The sequence below is a fragment of the Vigna unguiculata genome, chromosome 11 (genome assembly GCF_037176805.1).
Source record: "Vigna unguiculata cultivar grain cowpea cultivar isolate G323 ecotype 2 chromosome 11, ASM3717680v1, whole genome shotgun sequence".
Lineage (NCBI taxonomy): Eukaryota > Viridiplantae > Streptophyta > Magnoliopsida > Fabales > Fabaceae > Vigna > Vigna unguiculata.
In genome coordinates this window covers 5930847-5947957 of record NC_140802.1, presented here as the reverse complement: position 1 = coordinate 5947957, position 17111 = coordinate 5930847, and the positions used below count along the sequence as shown (strand labels likewise).

Sequence of the window (17111 nt, the reverse complement as noted above, 5' to 3'; positions counted from 1 at the left end):
TATGATTGATTAAAGATTGAACATTCTGAAACTGATAAATTTTTACACTCTTTTTCAGCCTACTTGTAACATAGTTTCCCTGTAGTTAATTCTGTGCATATTTATGTATTTGTAATGGTTAAAATCTATGCATGAAATGAAAGCCATTGTATAAATTTGATTCCCTTGACCATGAATTGTTCTTCAAGTTTAATCTATATCTGGTGAGTCAGATATACTGTCTTTAGACACATCTTAGCTTAGTTGCATTTTTTATTGGGGTAGTGTTGATACAAAGATCTTCTTAATAATGTTTAGGCAAATCAAAATCAATAAGTTAGTATCTTATTCTTCTAAAAATAGGTGGATTTACTTTTTGTACACTTACATTTTAGATTTACTTCTGGATTATATAATTTGGAGAAAAAAATGACTTTAATATCGTAAAATCAGAAAACCATTTTTTCCTTTAAAAAAATTTAGATTACACAATCTGCAAATCGAAAATGACGTCCAAATTATGTAATCTGGAAACCAAAAATGACTTCCAAATTTTATAGTCTGCTTTCATTCATATCGTCTAATTTGGAAGTAATTCTTTTGAGAAAAAAAAAACTTTTGAATTGCAAAATTCAGAAATCGGTTTTAGTTTTTTTATCATCTGATTCAAAAATTATTTTTAACTTAAAAAATTGTATTCCGAAAGTTAATTTTTTAAGAAAATAATTTTTGGACTGTATAAAATGGAAAATAATTATAGTGTTACAAGGAAAAAGTTATATAGGTGCACGAAGAAACCCTCTTGATGATCTTATTATACGTAAATCTATACCCGTAAAACAATTCAAAATATATTTAATTTATTATAAACTAGTGCTACCCGTGCGTACGCACGAGTGGTGTTTTTTTTTTTTTTTTTTTTTAATGTTGTATTTGTAATAGAAAAAAATGTTAATTTTTTATGTAATGGGTATTTTTTTATGATAAATATCGTTAGACAATATTATAGTTCATAAAAGTAATAATATATGAACAATACATCGATGTTAATTTAACTTTCGTAGTTATGTAATTCAAATTTGGTTATATACGAATTTAGATATTTTATTTCGTATATTTATTTGCATTTTAAGACAACAGACAAGATTATATGCTAAATAGTATGAAAAATTGTTACCTTTCTTTAATTTGCAACAAATAAGTTAGTTTTTTTATAATATAAAAATGTGTTATTTTAGATGAGTAATATTTACTGGAAAAAATTAATAATTCTCTCATAAAACAAATAAGTAGTAATCTTTAATTCATCAAATAATAATAATAATAATAATAATAATAATAATAAAAGTAATAATTAGTACTGTCTGTATTTCAACTTATCATATATTCAGGATTTTCCTTATTTTTTAAAATTATATTAAGGAAGCTAATATAATTATGTATAATAAATTTTAACTTCATATTATAATTTTGCATTAATTAGTATTAAAAATAAATAAAACTTTTTTGTTTTGGTTGTAAATATTTTAATTATGATTTAAGGAGGTAATTAATATATTGTGAGATGTTTCCGGAAGAAAATATTATATTCAGTTTTATGTAGAAACTGCATTAGACTTTTCGTTTCATTCTCATTCAGTGTCACAGTCCTTGCCTTCTCTGGTTCGTTCTGTGGGTGTGGGAGAAGATGTCATTTTCGAGTAAATACAACTTCAAAAATCTGTCCCAAAACTCTATCTACTTGCTATATCCGGGTGATGTAAGTAGCATTTTACTTTTGCAATTGATTTGCGTTATTAATAATTATATAGCTTTTTTGTGAGCTTTGATTTTGTGATCGGTACTTGTGTTTTGTTTCTATTGATCTTTGAAATATTATTGATGCATTATTTGTTCTTTTGTCTTACATGCATGTCTTATATTGTCGTTTCCTCGCATATATGGACATTGCAGGGGTTTGGGGATTTTGAAGATGGTTTTATGCTTGAATGGGGAAAGAAACTGATTCTTGGGACAAATTATTTCACTGATCCAATGGGGAATGTTATGAACTTAGAGTTTGAGGAAGATTTGATAAGAAAGGGAATTTTTCGAATACCACCTTATTTTGAGGAATTTTATGAACTCAGAGACTTGCATTATGTCTGTACTGTATTTTGTGGTGATATATATTTTCGACTGAGGATTTTCGACCTACAGTGGACTGAGATAGAATATCGAGGTCTAGGTGATAGTTACATTGCAGAGGAAGATTTGGTGTGGTCTAGGTTCTTGTCTTCTTTCAGGTTTCTCTTAACTCCCAAAGAGGTGAATGTCTAGCATTTATCATTCTTGTTTTGTGTAAAAATAACTATTTCATATTCTAATCTAATATTGTATGATTTTCAGGGTACAGTCTACAATTTGCTTGGATGCTTATTTTCACCTATTCTGGGAGAAGAAAATCATTTATGGCCAGGAGATGGAGTTCGTAGATCCTTGTTCTAAAACTTTCAAGTTTAAGTTTGATGTGAAACCTAATGCGACAACGATTTTTCGTGGTCCAATTGGGAAAATGTTTAAGTACTATAATCTAAAGGATGGAGTCTACTTGCATATGAATTATGTATCACTGAATGTTTTCTTGTATAGGTTATTTTCAGTGGAAGGAATTGAGATTGCCTATACTACAAATGGTGCATCTTGTTCTGGTACTGCAAATAATGCTGCAGATGTTGTAGACGAAGAAACTGATAATTCCTTAATAAAATGTTTGAGTGCTTATGATGTTGGTGCATCATCGCTGGTATAGGACTCTGTTTTATTTATTTTAGTAAAGTTATTTGATCTTCTATTATATTTTGCAGTTACTTATAATATTTTTACTGCCTCTTTCAGTATCTGAATGCTTCTTTCGTTGCCACTACATTTTCGAGATCTAAGAAGGAATACCAATTATCAAATGGTAATGGAATGTACTGGCAGTGTTCAATTAGATGGGCTCAGAGATCGCGCACTGAATGCTATCTAGGGTGTGGATGGAGGAGATTTGTCACGGAAAATAAGTTATGCGCTGGTGATAGGATAAAGTTGGAAGTTATGAAAAATGAAGACAATTTAATCGTAGTTCAAAAAATTTAGGGTGTTGCTGGAATATTTAACTGGAATGTTTAACTTATGTATGATGTGGTAATATTTTGGTGCACTTTACGCACAAGGACATCTTTTTTTGGTTGGCACTTGTATTTTGGTATGTATGTCAACATTTTATTTAAATGGATGAACTATGGGTTTCTATATTAAACCATTTTTTTTAATCACGGTAATGACTAATGGATTTAGTTTAAATAATCGTAAATCTTGGATTTTTTGATCAAGTGTTGTTATAAAAATAAATTTTAAAGATAGAAAAGTAAATTAATTTTCAATAATAAGGATCAATTAGCGTGATTAATTACATTTAGAAATGAAGATGGAACATTAGTTAATAACCTATATTTTAACAGTTCATAATACCTTCAAAAACGAATACGGGTTTCTATAATAGTATAATGTAACAAACTTCATAAGGATTTGTTTTTGACTAACCCGATTTGCTCTGAACCCTAGAAACTGCAACATATAATTGACCATTGCTAAAGACTGGTTTTGGCAAATATAATCCAACCGAACACAAAGATTGCCCCTGTGATTTGTTAATTGTCATTGCATAAGATAACATTATAGGAAATTGCCTTCTGATTAATTTGAATGGCCAAGGAGATTGAGATGGAGACATAGAAATACGTGGAATATAAACTTCGTTACCCTTTTTGTTTCCACTTATAATCCTTGCTGCTATTACATGTTTTTGCAACATTGTAATAATTAATCTGCTTCCGTTGCACAGTTCCTCTGATTGATCCAAGTTTCTTAGCAACATTATAGGAGCTCCAATTTTGAGGGTTATTTGATGACTTGGTAAGCCTAATGTAGTTAATGAATTGAGGAATTCTGGAGTAATAACATCATATTCATTATTTATTGAATTATCTGTCTTATCAATTGTATCTGCACTTATGTATTCTTGTTCTTGTCCTGCAAAATAGTCATTGTATTAATTACTGGAAATATAATTCATATTCAATATCTAACATATGTGACTAAGAGTATCCTAATATTTACCTGGAATTAAAGATAATATGTATTTGTTGATTTCTTCTACTGTCTCTATTCTACTGGCCAGTATAGCTCTGCTCTGCAGGAAATTATCATTTGTATAGTTCTCTAATAGATTAAGATATAGGCTTAATACAATAGCTTCAATTGGATCGTTAAAATCAGAGATCAAAAATTCTGGTGGTATTTCAATATCCACAACACCATCATTGGGTTCACACAACATACCATCACCAAGTTTCACAATCCATCAGAGAATTCCTGAATTTCTGATGTTGAACTGGTTTGTAAACCTGGTTGTAGAAGTCTCATGTTCTTAGTCAATGTCAATACTTGACAATGCTGCCATAGGTATGAAACATTGATTGTTGCATGTACAATGTCTGATCTACTACCTCTAGGAATGACATGTAATATCTGTCTGAAATCACCTCCAAAAACTATTACCTTTCCTCCAAATACTAAATTTGGTTTCATTTTGTCTTTCATTATGTCATTTAACGTTCTGTCTAGAGTTTCGAAACAGAATTTGTGTGCCATTGGTGCTTCATCCCAAATGATAAGGTCAGCTAATTTTAGTAGCTCTGCAGCTTCAGAACCCTGTTCTATGTTACAAATTGAGTTTTCCATGGTTGGAATTGGAATTCTGAACTTTGAATGTGTTGTTCTTCCTCCTGGTAACAATAAAGATGCTATACCACTTGATGCAACAATTAATACGATTTTTCTCTTAGATCTCAATGCTGAAGAAAAAGTTCTTCACATGAAAGTTTTTCCTGTACCCCCATAGACATATAGAAAGAACATTCCTCCCACATTTTTAATAACAGCTTGAGTACCTTTTTCAAATATGTCCTTTTGTTCCCCTACAATTGTAATTCAGATATTAAGTACTCAAATAAAAAATCTACACATGAATTTTTAATTATGTTATACCTGTCATGCGATCGTAATTTTCCTGAAATACATTTGCTTCAGTGACAACATTGTAGTCAAGTTCTGAGTACACCAATCTGTTCCCACATTGAGCTATAAAATAACCATCTGGATATGACATTGTTGGGAATTGTTTTAGGCTTCTTCTATTGGTTTGTAGGAGATCTTCAATATGGAATAACGTTAAATTTCGCAATATATCAGGTGATAATTGCAGTTCTGCATTTAAATACATTGATTTAAGTCTACATTTTGCTTAATGCACTAACTTATTTCTTGAAGTTTAGAAATTTAAGTGAAACGTACCTGGATTGCCAACTTTTATTCTTTCCCTATATAATATGTCATCAGATAACCAATTCCAAGTTTTTTTCCCATAGATCATGTGGTTTGTTAACACTATTGGACAATGGCATTGTCACGAAAAGTTTCCTTAGATAATTTCCACTCCCCCAATCTTTTGCTTCTACATATTCCTTATCATCTACTAAAAATCCCAAAGATTCATATGCTTCTCTAAAGGTTGAATACAATATATTGTCCACCATCCTGATATGTTCATAAGATAAAGGACCTTTGACAACAATTAGCATCCTCTTTAGATAGTATAATTCCCTTGTTGATGGTGGAACCCAAATAAGTCTTCCAATTGTGTTTCCTATTTTCCTGGGTTTTCAACATCTGTCTTTCTTGACATAGACAAATTTTGACACAATCTCTGGGTATGTCAAAGTTCTTGCCAGTTCATACTTTTTGTTACATTCCATCCAACTCGTGAACATTAATTATGCAACAGTTGCTTTTCCTATGACTTCATCAATAAACTCATCATCTTTAAAGTACACTGATTGTTCTCCGGGAAGATGGAAAAATAATCGTTCAACAGCTGGATTCCTGCCATGAATAGGAAATGAAAATATTCTCCAACAGGCCTCGGATAGTGATATATATCTACAATCAAGATATTGTTTAATTTCATCTCCTGACTGCTCATGAAGAGAAGATCCATTGGTATTATTAACTATAGCAGCTGTAATTTTGTCATAACCCTTGTTGATGTATTTGAATAAGTACTTAATTGAAGTACTTCTGTTGCACCATTCAACATTTATATGACTTTCATATTTAAGTAACAATTTAGGATTATATGGAACCACAGATCGATTGTCTAAAGAAACATGATTCTTGACCACACATACTCCATTATCTCTTCTTCGATATTGTGGAAATCCATCTTCTGAAATAGTTGTACTACTCTGAAATTTTTTAGGAAAAAACCGTGAGAATTTACCATTCTTCATGCAAGGAAGGGATTTATTTACTACTCCACAAGGACCATGAATCATATGTTCCTTCACACATTGATGTAGTTTTGCATTTTCTATTGGGCATGGAATTTCAGCTGATATTACTTTATCAATATCATCAGCGGTTGGATATTTGTCATTCTGGTGCAAAAAAAGAAGCAGATGAGCATGAGGTAGACCACGCTTTTGGAATTCAATAGTATACATGTCTGCATTGTAAATTGATTCAATTAGTATATCAATGAACAAAAATATTTTTAGGTTATCAAATAATAGGAATAAAAAGATATACATCCAATGACCCTGCCCAACAAATGATTCTTCGTAAGATCTGTTAGAAGATGATCAAATTTGATTCGGAAAACCCTTGCAATTAAGTCTGGTCTATCAGATGCAGCTAAATTTTGTTGTGATAGAATTTTGTGTATTTCAGGCCACTTGGGATTGCATGTAAAAGTAACAAATAAATCTGGAAAACTAGCATGACTGTAAATTGCCATTCCATCAAAATAAAGTTGTTCCATAAATCGTGTCTCACCAACAAAAGTAGAAGGTAGTACAACTCTTTTGCCTTTCGTAGATCCTTCTTCTTGGGTAGTTGATTTTGATTGGAAGGGGTTATCGTACTTGTCCACTCTAAGCTTCGATTGGTTGTTTCTTATGAATGATAACCTTTCAGACTCTAGCATAGTATATCCATCAACAACAAATTGTTGGAACAATCGCCTAGATCTTAGTAGTGTCTGTGCTTCTAATTCTCTACTCTGAATCCGAAAGCAAAATCATTCCCTTATTGTCAAGCGATTTCTCTTCATGTTTTTTGAAGTACTTGTGACTCGATGATTAACATCATGCCTATAACCATCTTCCCCGTATGGGAATAGTAAAGGATAATGGAATCCTAGGTAGCTCGTGTGAAGTTCATTAATTCTTTGCAATTTTTCACTTCTATTTTCCATTATGATATCTCTTGGGGAAGCATTATCAATGTCACCAACTATTAGTGATGCTACTTCAGAAACGTTAGGTATATTGTATAACATTCCATCCTTATTCCTATCAGCAATTAGCCTGAATTTAAGGTCATGGAAAGGTTGTTCTCTGTAACGGTATCTAGCAACTCGAAATGATTTTGCATGAACATTGTATTCATCTAACATTTTTTTCAATTTGTTTACAATATCTACATCAATTTTGTTGTCATTGCTGAAAATGAATAGAATCTTAATTAATACAGCATCCAAATATCAAAATGCTAATACAAAAAAAATTAGCTTCACGTACCTTAACGATTGAATTCTGTTATGTGTTTCATTTTCAGTATCATAAATATATAGCTGGGCAAACTTAGGCATTTGTCCTGCAGGTGAGAGCAAACTACCTATTCTATGACAAGCTTGCCCTTGGATCTTTAGGTTGGATGGACCATGACCATTGTTATAGCTGTTATCAACTTTGGCACCTGGTGATGTAAAAGCAAACATCATATTATATGTACGAATATGTTGTTGGAAATTTTTTCCTTCTCTACTGTTGGAGTCAAACAATAATTGCTTCAAAACAGTAGGAACATCCTTCAATAGAGGTAACTGCACTTTTCCATTTCCACAACACAAATGAAACTTTGGAATTGCAGAATGTTTATGCTTGTCTATCCTTTCTTCATACCACATGTATGTTTTACAATAGGGGCACATGTATACTGGGTCACCTATATTTGCATAAGAAGTGAATGTGTATTGTTTATTTAGTAAACATATATAAAAAACCAATAATATAGTGAAGTAAAGGATGTAATTAGTAGATATCTTATCTTTCATCTAATTGTATGGAATAATCAGTGTCCGAAGTTGTATATGTTTTTTGCTTTCGATGTTGTTAACTTTTTCGCAATTTAACGCTCTGTTCAACTGTCATAATATAAAACAGTAAGAATTAATGAATTTTAAAATTTGCTAGTATATAAATTAATTAATACCTTGGCCATTGTCTGCAGTATCTGTATAACTACTGACTTGACTTATTTCTTCAGCCATATGAAAATGAGATGCAGTGAAGGAGGATTGTTCACAAGTACTACTCATATTCAATGAGCATTGATTATCTTTTTCCTGCTCTGAAAAAACCATCTGAAACCTAGGCAATAGATTTTGTCGATGAGAAGCATTACTATCTGGAACTGCATGTGTATCTTTATGACATTGCACTTTTCCAGAATTGTTAAGTCTTTCTCCAGCGAAAAATTTATATGTAACATCAGAGAGTGGAGTACACAATGTTCTAGCATGTTGGCTTTTAGAAAATACACCAAATTGTTTACCACATTTCTTATTCATCTTGTTTTCTTTCAATATCATTTTTTGCTTCAATCTTGCTTGGGTGCAAGAAATGTTGGATATTTTTTTATCAGCATCCATTCCTGTGTTTTTCAATATCCAACACAATCACCTCAGAATAAATTTTAAAAAATTTTATTCAAAGAAACTGAACAATTAATGCATATTGTAAAATGTACAATTATATTTTCAAGGAAAAAAAACAAACCTCTTGGCTGTCTAGTATTACTTTTTTATTTTCATAGACATTGCAGTAGTTTCATTCTTTTTGTTGCTTCTGCAAAGTATCATCCCTTCATTGCAGACCACATAACTTACATGTTTTATGTTGTAGTTATTGGAATTAGTAAATTAAAATGACGCCAAATAAAAAAAAACAATGGATATTTTTTAAATAAATCTATTTCATATATTGTCGTGTCAATTTAATGAAATTAGTATATGCAATGAGTGCTTAGTTTTTTTTTTGTTTTTAAAAGTTAAACTAAATAATTAAAAGGTCAGAGTATTAATTACACTGACATTTCATTACCAACCGTCATTTGAAACGGTAATTTTATTTAAAGTTTAATATTTATGTCATGTCCTTCGAGTTCTTTGCATTCCATTGTCCAATCATTCTGCATTGCATTTCAAAAATTTATTCCAATGGCTTGATCTTCTCGGAAGGCCATGATGTACTACCATCCATTCTGGGTTTCGGTCCTTAATCCAACAAAGGTAAATTTTTGATTTATTTGCTTTAAACTATGTATCATCTGTTTTCAACCATTGATATCAAAAAACAAATGCAAAAGGTGTATATATATGGGATTTTTTGCGGAGCGGCCATTCTAGTATGCATTTTCTATAGAAAAAGGAATATACTCGAACCCATTTTGGAAAGATTGTTTTTTTTTCTTGGTTTATTATTTGAAAAAATTAGATTAGACAGTTATACTACGTTCATAATGTTTCATTCCTTTACTTCATACATATTGCAGGAATACATTCAATTTGACTAAGATTTCTTTGTTTACTAGTCAAAAGAAGTTAGACACAATCTAAACTACTTAGTGGACCCAAGAGGAAATAAGTTAGTTGTCCGCATAGGTGAAAGTTTAGTGCCTGAAAACTTCTTTTGTGGAGGTTATGAAATAGCAAGTTTTTACAAGTTCAAAGACAACTATTATGTTGCAGTCAAATATTTAGAAAACAGAGTGTTTGACTTAAGGATTTTCGACATAGACATGACTGAAATACAATACCCTGCTCTAAAAGATCTGACTGATGTCACACCACATATCTCATTGCCCAGATTCTTCAACTGTTTCAATATCAAATTATCGATACAATAGGTAACATTATCGCATCAATATTATTTGATTGTAACTGGTTGAGAATGATTTCATATTAAAGATAAAGAGGTGTTATTTATGCTATAGGAATTTATAATGCTTGTTGATGCATTTTCACGATTTTGGGGTCCAACGTTTGCGTCTGATAACTTTGAGATGATTGACCCAGTAGGAAACATCCACGAAATTACCATTGCAAGAGGATTCTTGCATATGCGTTATATTAGAAAGGGAATTCTATAGTTTATTAAGTACTATGAAATCAAGAATGATTATGTAATGAGACTAACTTACATGGGAGATTACAAATTCCTAGTAAGGATTTTTGATTTGGCTGGTGATGAAATAACTTACATCAACAAATCAACTGATAGTTGTAGTAGTACAATGGAAAGCAATGATGAAAATCCATTTTACTTTTCAACAGAGAAAACATTAACTGAAAACGATATTCGCTCATCATCACTGGTAAGTCTCATTGCTTCTGAAGTTATTTTGTTATATGAATTTATAAAATTACTTGACATATTCACAATTTCATTTATAGTACTTGGATGCACAATTTGTTGATGTAGCCTTGGTAAGGAATCAGAAAGTGTATAACCTCAGCAATGAAAATGGCGGTTTATGAGAATGTAATATTAGATGGAGTAACAGATCGCGTATGGAATGCTACTTAACTTGAGGGTGGAAGCAGTTTTACGTTGATAATGGACTGGAAGCTGGAAACAAACTGATGTTTGGAGTTGACAAAAACCGTTCAGGAACAATTCATGTTTTAATCACTTAATGTACACTATGAATGTTTATATGTTAAGTTTGATAATAGTTTAAGTAGATTTTGTTAAATTTCTTTTTGAAAGACTATATATGATTCTGTATGTTTACAGACCTACTTAATATAATTTCCTTTATTATCAACCATGTATAGCCCTTTAATGAATGTTAGTACCTATAATTTTATCAATCGTCTACTATATACTATTGGAAGATGTTTCGATACATATATTCAGGAATGAGTCCAACATCAAACAAAACATAACAGAATCAAGCACAATGTACTTTAACCTAATTTACAGAACATATATAGCTAAAAAAGTGCTTAACCATAATTGTTCTAAAGCACACAAAATTATATACATCAAAACATATACAAATCAGACCATATAAATCAAATTAAGTTTTCTCCTTCTTGATAAGCTTCTTCATCTTAGTGCTGGATAGTTGAGCAGAATCCATGTCCTGAGAAGATTCGTTGCAATTTTCACTACATGGCAATAACCTCTTTCCTGGAGTTCCAATTACAACATAATCCGAATCATTATCACCAGTAGCACTCAAACTCATCTACAAAATTAAGAATAGAAAAATCATCATGTCAAATACTCTATAATTTACATTATGCATAAAGGAAATTGAATATGAATATACTATATCAGTATCAGTGTCTGCAGCCAAATTACAAATAGCTTTCTCACGTAATTCTGAAATCTACAAAACGAACAAAATCACATATCAATTTATGTAATATCTATTTAAAAACTAAGATTCGGATTAAGAAAAAATCGTAAACTGCACCTTAATATACTTACCATAACACTGGAACTCTCAGATACCAAATCCATACTGCATTTATCACTACTATCATCAATCTACATATACAAATACACATCAAAATATTTTACATTTACATGTAATTCATATACGAAGAAATATATAAATCATTTCAAAATTAATATTTACTTGAAGTGGAGGGATAAAACTTTTAACATGTGCCACTATTTCTGAAACATTTGAAACTTTAATGACAGATGCACACTTAGTTCTTGGTTGGGTTCGAACTTTAAATGCAAAGGTACAACCTAGCATTACATCCAATGCATCAGGAAAGCAAAGGGGTTCATCTTCACCAACCTATTGTAATTAACAACAATATAATATAAAACCAATTTCATTTCATAACAGTAATTGACAACAATATAATATAAAAACCATTTTTTTTTCACACCACTAATAGCAGATACAAAATAAACAATGCAAAATATAAAAAAGTTGACCTCAATCATTATTTTCTGGAAATCAACAACAGACAACCCAATGATGTTGCTACATTCTTGGTCCCATACAACAAAGTTAGCATAATTGTTTGAATCATCACAGACCTGGACTTGGAGCCTATACCTAGAAAGTAAAAAAAAAAATTACAATTAACAACTAAGATAGATTACATAATGTAAAATACAATATAACAATATACCAACTTGAAAACAGGCAGTGCATTATCCTTATCACAATAAGTGCACTTGAAAGAAACTGCTTCATAAGTCCTTTTGTTGCAATTGTTGCAAACCATATAATATCAGCCCTCATTATCTAAGTTAAACTTAACAGTCGTTGCAACAGTCACGCATACAACTTCCTATATCAAAAGAAAAAAATTTAAAGTTAAAATCCTTTAAACAACAGAAATGAAATAAAGTTATTCCTCAAAACTTGTTTTCATACCTTCTTCATTGATGGGATTTCAGACAAACTTTTCACTTAACATTTATATACAAAACGTTCAGCATCAGTATATTGGGAAGACTGAGTCAATTGACTTGCACACTAACTCAATATCACTTCATCAAGATCAATTCTGCAAATCAAATAAAAAATACAAAATCAACTATTGTTACTATATGAAAAATCATTCCAATACAAGTTCAAATAATTAACATGGTTTAATATTTCCCAGTTATTGTTTGAGTATTCGAATATATTACTCTTTCATTCGTTTCTTAAAATGAACTATTTGAGGAAAATCATTTTCCATGATCAACTTTGTATCATTCCACGTATTAGAAACAGAAATTGGCCATTCACCTACATATGAAAACCAATGTTACAAAAAAGAAAAATCACAGTCAAGGAAGAAGATGTTTCATAAAGAAATGTACCTGCAGCTGGTTTGATTTTAGCTTGAGTAATGATAACCACAAGCTTCTCCGAATTAGGTAGCTCATTAAACATCTGTACAAACTTCTTGTAATAATCATCCCACAATGTACAACAAATTGCAGCACCACTGCAACAAATAAAAATTTTTCAGTTCAAATAAATCAAAATATTAACAGAATATTACAGTACAATTATATTAGTTTACCTCAGATCCACCAAAGTAAACACCACATTCTTTGAGTCTACATTTTTGAACTGAGGCTTGATTCTCACATTCTCAACCACACCAATCAAATCTCAATGACACAATATATAAAATAGGGTTAGTATGACTATCATACGCAAATTTGTTTAAAATAAAACAGTTATCATAATTCTCATACCTATAAGCAAGTCAGGAATAAAATTGCCACTAACAATCTCTTTTATACTTTTAAAGGTGTAAGCCTTCATTGGAAGTTTAGCAATAGCTTGCGACTTCACGGATGTAGCACCAATAAACAATAACTTGTAAGGATGCTCACATACTCTGTATTGTCCTTCATTTTTCAGTATCTTGAAATTGTGCATGATATATGTTTCTCCCTCAATCAACTTGCTATCCCATAAGTCAAACTCCTCCCTGCGAACAATGCAATGTATTTTGTTCGCCTACAATAAATAATCAACATAAAAAATTAAAATATATAAGACATCAAAAAATTAAAAGGTTTACTCATGAAATACTTACATTTTCATCCATCAGAATCATCTCCAACTGAAGAGTAGAATCACGGGACTGAACATACCAATGATCAACAACTTTAACTGCCAGCTTTAGAGTTTCCCTCTTACCATCAATATCTTTAATCATATCCAGCTTCTTCGCCACTGCACTTTCTAAAATACACCAAAAAATTGGAAAAAAATAAAACATCAAAATATTTGTTGTAAGAAAAACGAGCAACAGAAAATATTCAAATAAACACAACAAAATAAAACAAAATAAAAAACAACAAAGAACTATAACAAGCATTAACTACAGAATAAAAATATCAAACTACTTAAAAGCAAAACGAAAACAATGAACAGTAAAAAAAATGGATATGCAAGAACATAAATATAAACTGGAGTACATATCATGAACAAAAACAAAAATTTCAACAAAAAACAACCTCTGAAACCTTTATAAACAATGCTAAAAAAACTTTTCACATCATTCTACCATTACCCATAAACATTGCAATAAAGAACATATACAAAAATACCTGGAGTAAGGTTAAAAAATGAAAGGAAGAAAGAATTGCAAAACAAACAACAAAAGCTAATAACAAAACTTCTTCCATATTTATCACGTAAACTTCCTTCCAAATATCATTCTATCATTACCCATAAACATTGCAACACATAAAATATACAGAAATACTTGGAGTAAGGATAAAAAATGGAAGGAAGAAAGAACTGGAAAACAACAAACAAAAACTAATAACACAACTTCTTCCATATTTATCACGTAAACTTCCTTCCAAAGCAAGCTTCTGCCTTCAAACCAAGCTTCTGCGTTCGAAATGAAAGGTGGTCAAATCAGATGCAATGTTTCAGATGCATTTAAAAGTTGGTGAAATTACCAAATACCCAAACACAAATTCACTACGGAGGAGAAAAGAGGGACAAAACAATAATAACGTTTTCAGCTGGTTAAACCATTCCAACAGGGTACCAAAATGACGAAAAAACCTATTTATTGGACTCATGTAAGATAATTAGATAGGGGTGTTATGGTAATATCCCCAGTAGTTTGTTTTCTTAGTTTTTAAGTAGATTAAATTAGTTTTTATATTACTTTTGGATCACATAAAAACAAAAAGGAAGTATTGTTTTTATATTATATATATATATATATGCAATTTTATTACAATAAGTAATTTTAAAGATATGGACGATATTTAATAATTTTATTATTTTTTAAAGATAAAATCATTGTTTGTACTATAGTAAAAAATAATCGCATTACAATAAATAAAAAATTTAATTATAAATTACCAGTAATATGTTAAAATCAAATTACACATGTCTAATTAAATTTTAAATATTAAAGAGTGAATTATCGAAGCAAAATAAATTTAACACTAAACTAATTATAATCAAAGGATAAGGACTAAATATAGCACTGTTGTTTGGTAAAATAATTTTTTTTTTCATGACCAAAACTCGTGATTGATAGAAGGAATAGTGTGAGAACCCCCTCTGCCACCACTTCACCATAAACAAAACACATTCTCTCTTTCTAATACCCTCTCTTTCCCCTACTTTTTCTCTGCCTTCTCTCTACCAAATTCACCCAAAGAATTACTGCAGTAGGTCTAATCCTCTTCCCTGTTGCAGAATTTAGGGCTGAAGCAAGATCAGAACCACTTCCCCAAGTTGAGTCTTCCTTTCCTACGCGTAAGTCAACTTGTATTTCCCCCCTCATATTCTGATTTTCGAATTCTAAGTAACTCCAGCATTCTGGGTTGTGGTAGAATCTGTTATCACCATTTGCAATTGTAATTCAGTGCCTTAGGTTGGGAGTTTGAGGTATTCTCTTTGGTTGAAGAGTCAATTCTAGTGGAAATTTCCAAAGGTAAGGGGAGTTAGCTAACTTTTACTCAAACCATTTAGAATTTGTCTTAATAAGTCTGAATTGCATGCTTAAGTATTGAATTGATGATTGAATTGCGTGATTATTGTGTGTTGTTGAGTTTGTGATGAATCTGGACTCTTGCATGTAAGAACAGGCTTGAAAACTGGTATTTTCGCTTGGGCGAGTGGCTCTCACCTGAGCGAAACTATCAGAGAAATCACCCATGTTCCTGCGCGAAGTCTCGCCTAGGCGAGCTGGAGTCGCTTAAGTGAGAGTTGTTCTCATCTAAGCGAACCAACCTAGCTTGAGCGAGAGTTCGCCCAAGTTTTTAATTTTGCCACTATTAGAGTCTCGCCTAGGCGAGATTGACTCGCCTGAGCGAGACGGCCTCTCGCCTAGGCTGGATTTTCTAGCTTGGGCGAGGACCACTGTAGTGGATGGCTTGAAGTCCTGTTTTAATGAGTGAAGTGATAAGAAGTATTGTAATTATGTGCAGTTACTCTCCTGTATGCTTGAAATATTGTTATGAATATAGTGAGAATCGAATATTTGATGATTGTGAAGGATGAGAAGTTGTGTTTGTAATGGAGTTTCAAGGGAAATTCATAAGAGCTTGTTAGTGTGTGTAAGGACATGAGGAATCCGTATTGGATGGCATCCTGAAATTCCAATAATCATTCATGCTCATGTAGAGTAGAATGGATTATGTCGTGAGGAGTAGCAAGAGGTCCTAGTCTTTGGACTCAATAGAGCCTTAGACGCGAAGGGGACTTACCCTATGAGAGGTTGGGTGATAACCCCTTGTGTCCAAACTCTGCAGAGTTTGGGAACCTTCACAGGTGCAAGCCACCAAAAGCTCCAATGTCGCTTACACAATCCGGATATCGAGTCTAGAATTTTATTATAATTGCAATATGTTTGTGATTGATGTTTTCAATATGAATTGTACGTTTTTCTCTCAAATCTCAGTTTGCTCACCCTTATCGTTCATGTATGTTTTTCCTTATGTTTTCTCCTTGCTATGATCACCTGCTGTTGGTGTGAGCAAGGCCGAGTCCAGATGATGATGCTCCTCTCTCTAGCAGGAGCTGAGTGATCGTTGAGTAGTTCCGTGGTAGTTCTCATGGATTAGATACCATGTAGTTTTGAGATGTTTTAGTTTATGTTTGAGTACCTATGTTCTTCACCAGAAATTCATAGGATATGTTTTTGGATGACTGTATCAGTTGTATAATCTATATTGCTGCTCTCTTTACTATCTGCTGTGCTTAATCATAATATAATATTTTATTTGATAACGTGAAAAACTATTAAATGAGATGTTACAAATAGAGAAATTAGGATTATTAGAAATGAATAAAGTCTTTTGGTTGATGAGTAAATATTGTAGAAAAGTATTTATACAAAATTTTTAGAAATTAATAACATAATATGTTGTTTTTACCACAATAAATGATTTAATAAAAATAACATGATAGTTTATTAATTTCACCCAAATACTTATTTAACTCGAGAAAGTTAGTTAGTTTCTACTTCT

At 31.4% G+C, this 17111-nt stretch overlaps 1 protein-coding gene and 1 pseudogene across 1 annotated transcript; both read right to left on the bottom strand.

The window, feature by feature from the left end:
- Window positions 1–3541: 3541 nt before the first annotated feature.
- Window positions 3542–8716, bottom strand: LOC114170114 (uncharacterized; annotated as a pseudogene).
- A 2492-nt stretch (window positions 8717–11208) lies between these two features.
- On the bottom strand, window positions 11209–15424 carry LOC114170113 (uncharacterized). The gene is made up of 11 exons (XM_085669172.1): window positions 15262–15424; window positions 13703–13851; window positions 13356–13623; window positions 13178–13268; window positions 12972–13099; window positions 12798–12897; window positions 12090–12213; window positions 11776–11946; window positions 11625–11684; window positions 11464–11523; window positions 11209–11379 (listed from the first exon to the last, which is right to left on the bottom strand). Exons 1-11 carry the CDS (start codon window positions 15422–15424, stop codon window positions 11209–11211), a joined length of 1485 nt encoding a protein of 494 aa, XP_085525298.1.
- Window positions 15425–17111: the final 1687 nt, after the last annotated feature.